At 57.8% G+C, this 12552-nt stretch overlaps 4 protein-coding genes across 4 annotated transcripts; 2 read left to right on the top strand and 2 right to left on the bottom strand.

Annotated features, from left to right (window-relative positions):
• Positions 1-181: 181 nt before the first annotated feature.
• On the bottom strand, positions 182-3529 carry K452DRAFT_291256 (uncharacterized protein). The gene has a single exon (XM_033541142.1). The coding sequence runs from the start codon at positions 3179-3181 to the stop codon at positions 380-382; it is 2802 nt and encodes a 933-aa protein (XP_033393619.1). The 5' UTR covers positions 3182-3529; the 3' UTR covers positions 182-379.
• Positions 3530-3829: 300 nt separating this feature from the next.
• Positions 3830-4822, top strand: K452DRAFT_96862 (uncharacterized protein). Its single transcript, XM_033547369.1, has one exon. The coding sequence runs from the start codon at positions 4099-4101 to the stop codon at positions 4672-4674; it is 576 nt and encodes a 191-aa protein (XP_033393618.1). The 5' UTR covers positions 3830-4098; the 3' UTR covers positions 4675-4822.
• A 1877-nt stretch (positions 4823-6699) lies between these two features.
• K452DRAFT_339580 (uncharacterized protein) lies at positions 6700-7548 on the top strand (the record flags this gene model as incomplete). The annotated part of the gene is made up of 1 exon (XM_033545315.1): positions 6700-7548. A coding segment is annotated over one exon (849 nt), but the record flags the coding sequence as incomplete, so codon positions are not given.
• A 4022-nt stretch (positions 7549-11570) lies between these two features.
• On the bottom strand, positions 11571-12107 carry K452DRAFT_312032 (uncharacterized protein; the record flags this gene model as incomplete). The annotated part of the gene is made up of 1 exon (XM_033543504.1): positions 11571-12107. The coding sequence occupies one exon, from the start codon at positions 12105-12107 to the stop codon at positions 11571-11573; it is 537 nt and encodes a 178-aa protein (XP_033393616.1).
• Between the last annotated feature and the right edge of the window lie 445 nt (positions 12108-12552).

Below are 12552 nucleotides of genomic sequence, written 5' to 3'. Positions count from 1 at the left end.
AGAGATGGGGAGAGAAGAACAGGGTGGGAAGACGTAGACGGTAGGTGTGCTGCTGTGCTATCTTGTCTTCTTCTTTTTCCTCTTCTTTCCCTTTTTCCCCCCTTTCTTTTTCCTCTATTCCCTCTTTTTCCCCACGTCCTTTAAGCCACAAGCTTCCTTTACAATGCGCATGCCGAGCAGGTAAATTAAAATTTTAACATCTTCTCAATTATTCAAGGAGCAAAGATCCGAAACGCCGCCTTTAGGCTCCGACCAAGCCGTCTATATCTATGTCGAAGTATGTGAGCATATGAGTAAGCTCGCTCTATCCCTTTCCTTCTTTCCTCCTTCCCCTCTCCCTATTACCTCCCTCCCTCTCCCCCACCATCAACACGCCCCCTTAGAAACCCCACTGCCCGCACCACGTCTCAAACAGCTTCCCATCCACCTCCTTCAAGCCCTTCAAACACGCACTCGCCTCGCACGTCCGCCCCGTCTGCATCGCCGGCAACGCGCCGCCCTCGAGCTGCAAGCCGGCATAGAAATCCACCAGCTTGACGCCCGGCTTGCGCTCGACCTCGTCCTTCGTCAGCGGCGTGGCCCGCAGCGCCTGCAGCCAGGTTTCGAACGGCACGGCTTGTATGCTGATGTTTTGTTGGGCGTAGAAGGCCTGTAGGACTGGCACCAGCGTCTGCCAGGGCACCGGGTGCGGGTTCTGCACGTGGAAGACGTCGAGCAGGCTCTCTCCCTCAGCCGCCGTAGGGCCAAACAGCTGTGCGTGCCTCGCCAGCCGCGCGAACGCGATCTCCGTAACCGTCCGCCCCGCCTCGTCAATCGGCACCCAGTCGACCGCGTCCTGGTTCCCCAGATTCATCGGCACCATGCCCATGTTCTTGGCCGAGTGCACCAGGCTCGGCAGCCACTCGTGGCGGTTCCAGACGCCCTTCCCCCGCGGGCCGCCCAGCTGCCCGCAGCGCACGATATTGGCCGGCACGCCGGCAGCCGCCGCAGCGGCCAAAATGCGCCCCGCCACGTGCTTGCTCTCGCCGTACCCCTGGGGCAGGGGCGTGCGGTCGTCGGGGAAGAAGCGCTCGGGCACGGCCGGGGGGTCCGAGGGGCTCCGCAGGGAGGGGTAGTTCCCGACCGAGGCGACGGAGGAGACGAAGAAGATGTGCGCCCGGTGCGCCGACTGCAGAGAGAAGTCCACTACGCGCCGCGTCCCGGCGATGTGTGTCGGCTCGTACGACTCGAGCGTGTGGTTGAAGTCGACGGCCCACGCGTTGTGGATGAAGGCCGTGGCTTCCTTTACCAGCGTGTCGTACGTCTCCTGCGGCAGCCCGAACAGCGGCAGGCTGAAGTCGGTGCGCAGGAACGTCACTTTGCTGAAGTCTGCGGTTTCGCCGCGCTCGGCGAACGACTTGGCTTGCCGCGCCTCGGCCCCGTCGGACCGGTTCAGGCAGTACACTTTCGCGACGGCGGCGCTGTTGATCAGGTCGCGCAGGATGAAGTTGCCCAGCGCGCCCGTCGAGCCCGTCAGCACGAACGTGTGCGAGGACGGCATTGGCGCCGCGGGCGCCTGGCCCATGGTCGCCGGCAGCGTCTCCGTGTACTTGTGCACCATCTCGGCCATCTTCTGCTCGCGGGGGACTTCGGGCACTGCGGCACCGGCGTCCGTCTCGTGCAGTTTCGCCAGCAGCGCCTTAGCGAGTTTGTCCACGGTCGGGGCGGCGTAGACGTCGCGCGGCACGAGCGCCGCGTCGCGGCTGCCGGCGCCGCGATCGGATTTTATAGCCGAGCTGAGCGCGCTCGCCAGCGCCATCACCTGCAACGAGTCGGCGCCTAGGTCAAAGATGTCAGCGGCGTCGAGCGCGTCCGCTGCTTTGCCCTCGCTGTGCGCGGCGTAGCTGGGCAGGATCAGCTTGAACGCGTTGCGCAGGAACGCCTTCATGGCGTCGAGGTCAAAGTCCTTGCTGAAGGCGCCCAGCTGCTCGCTGAAGCCCTGGCCCTCGTTCAGGTACAGGGCGTCGATCTCGGCGGCGTACAGGGCGACGGTGGCGCGGCGCTGGATGGAGCCCTTGGCGGCGCGGTTGAAGGGCTTCTCGGGCTTGGTGAAGGCGATTTTGTTCTTCCACACCTGGGCGTGGGCGGGGGCGTCGCGGTTGGCCTTTTCGACGGCGGGCCACACGTCGTCGAGCAGCTGGTGCAGGTCGGCCGTGGTGGCGGCCTTGGTCCACTCGGGCTCGACGAGCATGGCGGGCTGGAAGCGGCTCTGGCCCACGACCAGCGCGCCCTTGACCAGCGCGTGCTCCTCGACCGTCTTTTCAAAGGTGACGGGGTTGAACTTCTCGCCGTTGCTGAGCACGAGGACGTCGTCCCTGCGGCCGCGGTAGCGCCAGAGGCCCGGCTTGGTGGGGTGCGGCTCGAAGAGGTCCTTGGTGCGCCACTCGTGGGTGCCGGGGAAGGTGTAGAAAACGCCGAGGTAGGTGGGGTTGACGTAGGGCTTGATGACGCACTCACACAGGCCCTCGCCCTCGCCCGCGTCTTCCATGACCACGCCCGAGTACGGCGACCACTCGAAGTACTGCCAGTCGGCGCGGTCCGTGTTGATCAGGCTGGAGATGAAGCACGCCTCGGTCGAGCCAATCATCGACGTCACGCGCGTCACGGCGTTGACCTTCTCGCCCGCCTCCTTGGCCAGCGGCGCGCCCGCAAAGAAGGCGTACTCGACCTGCGCCAGCGCATCCAGGCCCTTTTGCGTCTCGCTCATGTCCTCGAGGATCGACGGCGCAAACAGGCCGGACCACGGCTTCTTCGCCAGCAGAATATCCGCCGCCATGTCGGCCGTCGGCAGCTTGCCCGGCCGCGGCAGGATCAGCGGCCCCGAGAAGATGGACTTGAGGATGGTGATGATGCCCATGGTGTGGAAGAAGGGCAGCATGGTGAACAGCGGCTTGTCGTCGGCCATGTACGTCGCGAGCGTGTTTTGGCGGCCGCGCGGCGCGTCCTGGTACTTTTGGTGGTCGAGCGTGGCCAGCCAGCCGTTGGTGATGTAGATGGGCTTGGGCAAGCCCGTGCTGCCCGACGTGTGCAGCACCAGCACCTGCTCCGCCTCCGAGTACTTGGCCGTCGCGCGTGTGTGGTATGCCCCGCGCGCGCCCTCGGCCATCATCTCCTCAAACGTCGGGATCTGGTACCCGCGCATGTTCGCCGCCGCCCGGAACGGCTGCAGGTGCTTCTCGACGCCTTCGGTGTAGAAGAAGGCGTGGCAGTCGGTGCGCTCGAGCAGGTTGATCTGTCCTTCGTCCGAGTTGCGCAGCGAGGGGAGCAGTGCCTGGACCAGTCTGTCAATACCTCGCACAATCCAAACAAATCCCTGCTCTCCAACCCGTTACTCACCTTGCGGCTGGCCTTCATCAACGCCAGGATAACAACCGAGTAGCGCACATCGTTGATACTGGAAGACAAATCAGTACACAAACACCAAACAAACAAAACAAAACACAACTCACCCAAGATACGCGACCGTCTCCTTCCGCTCACTCCCAATCCCAATCGTCGTCTCGATCCACCGCGCCATGCCATCGACCGCCTGTCTCAGCTCGCCAAAGTGAATGTCCTCCCACTCGCCGTTGACATCGTCGGTCCTGGGCAGCGAGACCCACGTGCGCAGCGGGTCGGCCGCTGCGATGCCGTCGACGCGGTCTGTGATGCTCTGGGTCGCGAAGGGCGAGAAGCCTGTTGCGGTGGCGGCGGCTATGGATCCCATGGTGTGTTTGTTGTTGTGTGTGTGGGAGGAGGAGGGGGTTTGAGAAGTGGATGCAATGAGATGGAGGTTTGTGTGTGTTATAGCGAGAGCAAGAAAAGAACAAGTGTAGCCGTGGTGCGAGGAACGAGTGTGATATAGTGAGGAGTGGTGGCGGGAGATGCGCTTGCTTGCTTGCTTGCTTGCTTGCTTGCTAGCTGGCGGCGAGGTCCCAGGTTTTTAAATGCAGCAGCCACTGCATCCCTTCATGGCGATAGACGGGCGCGAATCCGCGATCGGGGCCAGCAGGGGCAGCCAAAACCCACGTCCATGGTACGTAGGACGCAGTGCAGTGCAGAAATGCGCGCACTCACTCAATGCAACCGCAGTGCGGTGCGATATTTTCCACACCCACCCGCAATCAAGCACAGCGTGTGCATCAAGGCCAACCGAACCCAATACAACACCAGTGGAGTATACGAGCGAGCGTCACGGCCCGTCCCAACCCGGCATCTACGTCCCTGCCGTACGTCCCTAGCAAATTCGCTATCTCTCTCCCTCTCGCTCGGAAACCGTTCGGAGCCAAAAATAGGGGCGGCACACGTCCCATCGAGACCCTGATCATGATCGGATCTGCAGCGACAGCACGGGCAGCACCGTCGCAGTGCAGGGCAATCCGCATATACATGCGTGCGAGCGTATGCGAGCAAGAGGCAGCGAGTGGCAGCAGCACGCAATCAAGCACTCCCAAGCTTCGTTGGCGACGCCCTAGCTGCCCAATCCTTGCGGCGATCGTGCCCGATGACGACGCTAGGCGCGGCGCGTGCAAGGGCCGGCCCGCCCGTCGTTCGGACGGAGATCCTTCGCTCCTAGCTAGGTCAGGGAGGACGCCGAAAATGACGCACGCAGTGCGAATCTGCCGCAGCCGCACGGGCGGCGGGTGTGGATGGTGAGGGCTCAGGGGCGCTGTTCGTGGCTAGGTAGGTGGATATACGCATCGGAGAAAATCGGGGCAAGGCTGTTCGGAGATCTTTCGCGGGCAGGTCGGATGGTTATATCGCACTGCCTCCCCTGCCTTTCTAGAAGCCTGCATGCATGCGTACATATAAGCAAGACGCATGTCCCGCGGGTCGAGTGCTGCTGCTAAGGTTACCAGCACGCAGGCCTCACGCGCTTCGTGCAGAAGAAAGGACAGGACAGAACCTTCGATTTCGAACCACAGCTGTTTCCCCCACCCATCACCAGTCTTGTCACCTTGTGGGACATTCAGCGGGTCGCCTTGGAGGAGTGAGCTGAGGGTGGTGAGCGTTCAGGAGATGTGCGCCGATGCGCTGCAGGGATGCTGATACGTAGCCGCGTCTGCGTCTGCCAGGCTGCGTCTCACGTGTTGTTACCCGAGCGAGCGTTTGTCCTTCACGAGACGCCCACGCCATCCGTCGTGCAGCGCCAGCCCTACGGCTTCGGGACAAGAAATGCTGCCCTACCCGCGCCGATGCCGCTATCGGAGAGCAACGACGTCGACATCCTTGCCTGCACGCCACCGGGTGGCGAGTCGCGAGTGGCGACCTGCAGGGGACCGTTCCATGCATGCAATCGAGATTCGGGCGGCGCGGGCGCGGTCGCATTCACTTGTCAGCAAACGAGCGCTTTCTCGACGTGATTACGAAAGATCTTGTTGAAGGAGCCGGTTCTGTCTTGTCGATTCTCTCGTGCGTTTGTGCATGTTGAATGGAAGAAGCAATGGAGTGGAATGATGTCGGGATTGTCTACTTGGCTTCGAGTTGTCCTGGCTCCCTTCGAAAGTCGTGGCCGTTGACGTCCCTCGGAAGCGTGGCCCAAATTCCAATCATCCACACACTCATTATCCTTTGGCTACTGCAACTGTGAACGAGGCATGCGACTCTCTTAGCAGCCAGTCTAAGCTTGAATGAAAGTCCTTCTTTCCATGCTGCTCAAGAAGTCTCTCCTACAAAGCTGGTCGACACCCCAGAACCCAAGAGGCAGATCGGAAACTTTGTTCATCCTTCGGCGATCGGCAACGCATCCCAGGCTCTTCCCGTTGTCACGCGCCAGTGTGTTTCCCCAGACTTGCATGCGGCGGTCCTTTGGATCTTAAGTGGAAGCTTCCAGCCGCACCGGTTGGCCCTGGCTACCTGGCTTTCGCGCGACGCGGTGTGGGGTTTTTGATGGTTGAGCGTGGATAGGAGTCAGCCAGTGACGACGGTTGTCATGGTTCGGAAGTGTGCGATGAAGTGTGCGACGGAGAGGGAGGTTGCGTGGACGGCCAGCTTGCAATCCGTGGACTGTAGGTAGTTCATTGTGGAGAACAAATCACTGCTTGTTTGAAAGAACCAACGTTGGCACATTCGTGATGGATCTGCGTTCCCTTGTTGTTCCCTCAACCTGCAGCCTTTGGGGGTTTGGAGTCGTCAATGCGGGTTACCAGCTGAACATACGGGCAGCTCGTCCAGGCAATTTCGCAGTCCTGTACCGGGCCTGTCTGCTGCTGTAGTCAGTGAATGGGTGGGTCTACACAGAGCTGTGCTAGGGATTGTACTTGGGGGTGACGTGGGATCCTGCGTCGCGCGGTCGTGCAGTGCATGACCAACCTCAACTCCAGACCAAGGTCCAACGCAGCATTCCAGTATACAATCCTCCCCAAAGCAAGGTGTGTGTCGCGTTCATGGGCTTCAAGTAACTAGCTGTTGGTTATGGAGGGCCGTGGTGGTGATGGGGACGCTTGCAGCTTGCGTGAGCCGGACCTGTCCAAGTTGACCCTGTCCGCGGGCAGTGACACTTCAATGTCGAGCAATGGACAGAACCCCTCTTACCAATGGCATCTCAATCCCCTTCTTCACCTGCCTCTGCACCGCCCTGTGTCCTGGCTGCTCATGGTAGCTGCCCTTGCCGTTGAGCCTCACCGCACCTCCCAAACGGCGGAGTGAGGGCCCTGGACCTTCCCGCTGAGCCTACAGGCACCCATTCTCTGCCAGCGCCCCTGCCCTCTTAGAGCTGCACCTCCCCAATCCGCCGTCCAGCTCGCGCCTCCCTCGCCCATCACGGCCTCATCTGTCACCTATAAAAGCCTCTCCCTCCTCCATTTCTTCCTTTCTCCACCACACTCCTTCTCACGATCCTTGACGAACTTCAACACCGAATCTCTCACCTCATTTGCTCTGTCACGCAAGCCTTGCAATTCATTGCTCCCCACCACTCCAATGCCTGTCAAGCCCCAAGATTGGGCCATGGTCATCATTGTCCTTGGAAGCGCCGTCACCTTCGTCGTCATGCTCACGATCTCGAGTCTTCTCAATGGCTACCGCCTCCCTCGCTTGATCTTTCTTCGTACTCGCCGCGTACGCGCCTCCGACTTAAAGCCCGAGTCGACCAACGGTTCTTCAACCACTGAAGACATCGAAATGCAGGCGCAGACTCCCACGCCTCGCAACAGCTCTCAAGATCCGGAAGCCGGTCAGTCCCATGACGATGATCTCGATGGCTCCAAATTCGACTACATCGAGGAGGACCGCCAGTACCAGTTCGTCAACGGCTGTCAGTTGTGTGAGGAGAACCACCACGCTGGTCATCACCTCCACATCCATCGCGCCCAGGAGCTCCAGGAGACGCAGACCAGTCAGCGTCGCAATGCTTCGGAGCAGCCTCGCGTCGCTCCCAACACCCAGGCCACTGAGCATGGCGGCAACCAAGACACTGAGCGCGGTGACACTGAACACACGTCTGCTGCTGTCACTTACTCTCGCATTCCCTCTCCCTTGTACCAGCGCGGTGACTTCGAGCGCACTCCTGGCCGCTTCGACATTGACTAGCTCGTCATGCAACCTATCCGCAGGTTCGTTGCTTCTCCTGTTCAACTTGTGTTTCTTGCTGCTAACATGGTCCCAGGGTCCTCCTGAGCACGCGACTCTGCATCCACGACCGCAACAGCATTCCACGTACGCAGACATTTCACGCACAGCATCCCTACGACTATGGCGAACGCACCTCACATTTTTTCAGCACGATTTCCAGAGCATCACTTCTTTTTCGTTGTTTCTTCCCAGCTGGACGGTTCCGTTTTTCTCTGTGGTGAAGCGCAGGCTTTCTCTGGAGGCGTTTCTTCGATGTTTTCAGGCCAAAGAGGTGTGTGGTGGCCATGGTGTATTCAAGGTTTTTCAGGTCGCATTTCAGCAAGTCGTATGAGTATGGTCAGGGCTTTTCACTTTCGATGGGATATCATGGCATCATTTGTTAGAGCTATCGGGCATTGTCAAGTCTTCGAGTAGATACATTATCACCGCTTCGGACAGAATTTAATCGAATCACATCTCAAAAAAATGTTCTCTTGGTGCCTATGACAGCTCACAACCAAATTCGAACTCTCAACCAATCAGGAAACTAATCTCCAAAAAAAAGTAATTATCTTTGATTAAGCGTGGCTTTGTAGTCCTTAGTGCTGTGCCTTATTACACCAATCCTCTCTGTGTCGTTATAAGTTTGACCAAATGCCCAAAGGCAAAAGCAATTCCCGCTGTTTCAAACTATAAACCCTTTTAAGCGCGCGTCAGGGTATGACGTGTGGTGGCACTGACAGAGTGCCCCGAACTCGCCCTCTGACGCCAATGAATACTGCCTCCTCACCAGAGCCGCAGCCACAAAAGCCGGGCAGGAAGTGCCCTGCAAGCGGCAACATGTCCGCAAGGGAGCTGCATGCCGCCCATCATGCTACCTACCTGGAAGCTACCTAGAGTGGGAGGTACCTCCTCGCCGCGCGCCACGCGCGCCTTCTTCTCTAAACCGTGACCGCTCCCGCTAATGGCACCAGCGCCAGCAAGCAAGCATCTCCTGCACCACTTCAACGCCTCTCAGTCTCGGTCGTCTTTTGTTTCCGTCATGCCGGCATCACTGCATCAAGGCCCTAAGGGCAGTTTGATGGACTTCCGCGCTATACTGCACGACTACTACGAGGACACGGCAGTGACGACACCTATCTACCACCTCCAGCGTAGATGGAAGACACGCAAGCAAGGATGCAAGCCGCGAGCACAGGAGCACGGAAGCACCTGCAGCGCCGCCATGTCGCTCCACCTCTGACACCTTATGCACTACGCCAGGGTCAACATACGATACGAACGGATACAGAGCACCTCGAGACCAAGGCATGTAGACAGCAGGTCGGAGACGACTCGAACGAGAAGTGCGTCAGTACTGCGTTGGTGGAGCGCTGGCTGACATGTTGATTGCTGTGGCAATGCAGGTATCTCCCGTCTTGGGCTTCTTCGGCACCTCGACCCAGTCTGGCTTCGGCATTTCCTTGGCTGGCACGGCTGCGCATCTCACCATCTCTTATAGCGGCTTGTTACTGGATCTTTGTCTTTAAGACAAGGGGGCGGTCGTTTGGGCCTTGGATACACGGCACAGGCTGCACAACACTTGGCCTCGTCACTGGTGCATGGCTTCGTGCAGAAGCTGCGTTCTTGCTTGAGAGGTTGGGACAGACGCGGTAAGTGGGCGTTGGTCTTGCGCATTGCGCTTGAGGATAGAGGTAGGATGCTGACATTCTCAGGATCTCCGCCGGTCGGAAACGGATGCTCTCTGCAGCTGCGGATGCTTCGGCCTTGCTAAGGCGTGCAGTACCGGCTTCAGTGGCTTGGGAATGCACCTCCTTCTGGTACCGGACCCTATGAACCGACTTAGTTGCTTGCATATCGACGGTCAGGCTCCCTCAAGTGCGCTGTTGAGCTTCGGTGTCCTGCATCTGGCGCATCATTGCATGGCACACTGGATTCTTCCCCTCAAGCAAGCTACCCGAAGCTCCAGACAACTTTCCTACTCCGAGCATGTTGAAGGTTCGACTTGTTAGTCTTGCTTACTTCTTCCCATCGCGATCCGTTCATCTTTCCATGGCTAACACGGCTCCACCAACGGTTCGAAGACGGTCTATCATGAGCCCCATGGCGCTCACCGACCCAGCTGTTAGTCCCTCCTTCGGATACCTACGACTTTGTTCTTCTTGTCACGCCAGGCCTCTCAGCATATCACCTCCAAAGACGCGACAGCCGCCTATGACTATGCCTCCCCGCAACTCAAGGTGACGGCTCCAGCACCACCACCGAGCGCAACTACGGCAAGCAACACACTCGTCTCAAGCCTATCGCAATCGATACAATATATCAAGAGCACCTCTCGCCAAACCTCTCCAGTTGACGTCCAGGCCCCCGCACCCCACCGAAGTCACACCGCAGCGCCCCACAAAGCGCAAAATCAGCCCCACAATCTCGCCGGCACAACGCACACAGGTCTTAAAGCCAAAAATCCAGCGCCGCTCCCATCAAAGCGCACCAGCGGCTCGCTTGGTCTAGTTGGTTATGGCGCCGGTCTCATATTCTCAAATATGACTGCTTCACAGAAGCGGGTGATCCGGAGGTCGGCAGTGTAAGAAAACCGCTCGCTCGAATTAATGAAGAATTAAACTAACGTTGAAACAGTCGATCCTGCCAGCGAGCATTCAATTTCCTTTTTGCTTTTGGCGACGGTGTGGTGCGTTTTTGTTTTGTGTGAAGCTGGGCGCGAGGAATTGGACGCCGCTTGTCCTTCTAAATTACTACTACCTATGGAGGTATATAAGATACTATCTAGAAGGACACGTTTTCTCTTTGAGATCATTGCTTCCTTGCAGTGGATAAATGAGTAGTGCAGGGGGTAAGGCTGTTGTGTAACCACTAGATAATGAGGCTGAAAAAACGAGAGTTATCGGAGTGATCCTGGCTGACATTTTGCTTTTCGAACTGCACCGCTGTCCGGCACGCAGCTTCCACTTTCTTTTGTACATCCTCCCTAGCACGTTCAGATATTTTCTTTATACGTTTTCCATAGATACATCGCCTGCAGCTCCTTTGATCCTTAAACTAACCAAAACCCCCACTTCAGCCAACTGTACAGGACGCTCGCTAACCGCGACACGACCAGCACCGGAGGACGCAAAACCCAACAATCAAAGCATGGAACCTTTATGCGAAGGAGCATCTCCGCGTTCCAGCCACAGCGCTCGCCGCGGTCCACAAGGATGGCCAGGTGAACGACAAGTACAAACGCAAATAGCACTACTCGATTCTCACTCTGCTCGATCTCTGCCGGCCAGCCAAGCTCCTGGATACGACAATCGAGTTGTTTAGTAAGGTTAACGAGGCTGATTATATCCGGGCTCATATCGAGCCCGACGGGCGGTGGCCCAAGGAGAAATGGTAGGTGGTAAGAGCCCACTCCCTTGCAACCACGACAGTAGCCACTATCTTTCCTTCGAGTTGTGTTACAGCAGCACAACACGCCTATACCGACAAACCTCAGGCCCTCTTCATGTATATCTCTACAGCACCGCGCCTTTCGATTCCTCCCTCCCCCTCTTCCTAAGCACAATGCATCGCAACATCCTGCCTCTACTGATCTGTCACTGTCGTAATGCTGGGGCCCACACTGCTCTACGCTTGCGCAACATGGCTGACCGCTCACGCAGGGCATGGGGAGGAGGAACCGGTGAAGAGGGGAATTTTTTCAGATCAGCGTACGCGAGGCAATCACTCTACTGGACATGCTCTAATACTAATCGCTTCTGTCTCTGGTGTTTCGATGGTTTGGGAGAGGAGAGGGAAGAGAGGAGAGACGTTGAGATGAAATTATGAAATATAGTAATGGATGAGGTTTTTGTGCTTTTTTTGTGCTTGTGTGATGGGTTTGTTCAAAGTTCAGGCGGTCAGTGGCGGCTGTTTTTCGCCATTTTGCATTGCACAACGGCTTTTAGCGGCTATTAAAACAGCCCTTTATCCTTCCAGCGCAGTACAAAGCCGCAATACCCTCATCTATAAACAATGCGCCCTTTGTCCCCTAAGCACAGAACGAAGTCCTCGACAACCAGACAAAGCCACACGCTCTCCCTTTCAATTTGTACTCTTTGCTCGCAGTAAGCCCCGCTCCCTTCATCTCCACGGGCGCCTCTTCTGCCGCCCTCCGCTCTTCCATCTAGTATCTCCTGCACCGCAATAGCCGGTTCCGTATTATCCTTAATCTTGTTGAACACGGCTTCTCCTCTGGCAATTAGCAGTACACTCGCTTGCGTCCGTGGAATACCGCCGCCTCCTCTGTTCATAGGCGCGCGTGGGCAACCGTCTTCGCGTCTCCGGGTGTAGGTTGGTGCGTCTAGTCTGTGGCTTGAGGGATGTTGGTACGCGTTTTCGTGTGCGTGTGCCCCGTGCGTGCGTGTGTGTTTGTCTGTGGAGATTGGGTCGAGTAAGCGATATGATAATGAAGCTGCCGAGAAGGAAGAAAGCGGACTGGCAAAACCCAGGCAGAAATGCGAAACAGCTACCGCTTCCTCGCCCTGCTGCCCGTCCATGCTGTTGCGGCCTTGCCAGCGTGTGTGCCGCACCAGAAGGCGTCTCGAAGCAGTTCTGCCGCGGGACGGATGCTGCGCGTGTCTCGACATCGATCAGCGGTGGCTGCCACCGAGTGCCGGCTGTGGAAGCGCGGTGCGCGCGAGCTTGACTTGCAGCTCTGGGGCCGCACCCGCGCGACCTAGGAAAGTACGAGTTCCTAGACGACAGTGATTTCGTCAACGGAAATGAGCTGTTTGCGCAGGAGTTTGGGACATGATCGCGTCCCTCCTGAAGCGCTTCGGACATGGCGGAGCTGAAATAGGGTGGTTTTGTCTGTGTACGATGTTTTAGATCAATCATTAGGTTGTTGCGCTTAGGCAATGCGACCATCTATCCAGGGAGGCCTATCAAGGGAAATGGGAGACGAAAACCAACCGACGTACGACTACCTGGCTCGCAGCCAGG

The sequence above is a fragment of the Aplosporella prunicola genome, assembly GCF_010093885.1.
Source record: "Aplosporella prunicola CBS 121167 unplaced genomic scaffold K452scaffold_26, whole genome shotgun sequence".
Classification (NCBI taxonomy): domain Eukaryota; kingdom Fungi; phylum Ascomycota; class Dothideomycetes; order Botryosphaeriales; family Aplosporellaceae; genus Aplosporella; species Aplosporella prunicola.
Note: the sequence above shows the minus strand (reverse complement) of the source record. Positions and strands in the feature narration are given on the sequence as shown.

What these genes read in the sequence shown, in the direction of transcription:
- K452DRAFT_291256 (XM_033541142.1), bottom strand. Translation starts at nt 3,181, where the DNA reads ATGCGCGGGTACCAGATCCCGACGTTTGAGGAGATGATGGCCGAGGGC.
- K452DRAFT_96862 (XM_033547369.1), top strand. Translation starts at nt 4,099, where the DNA reads ATGCAACCGCAGTGCGGTGCGATATTTTCCACACCCACCCGCAATCAA.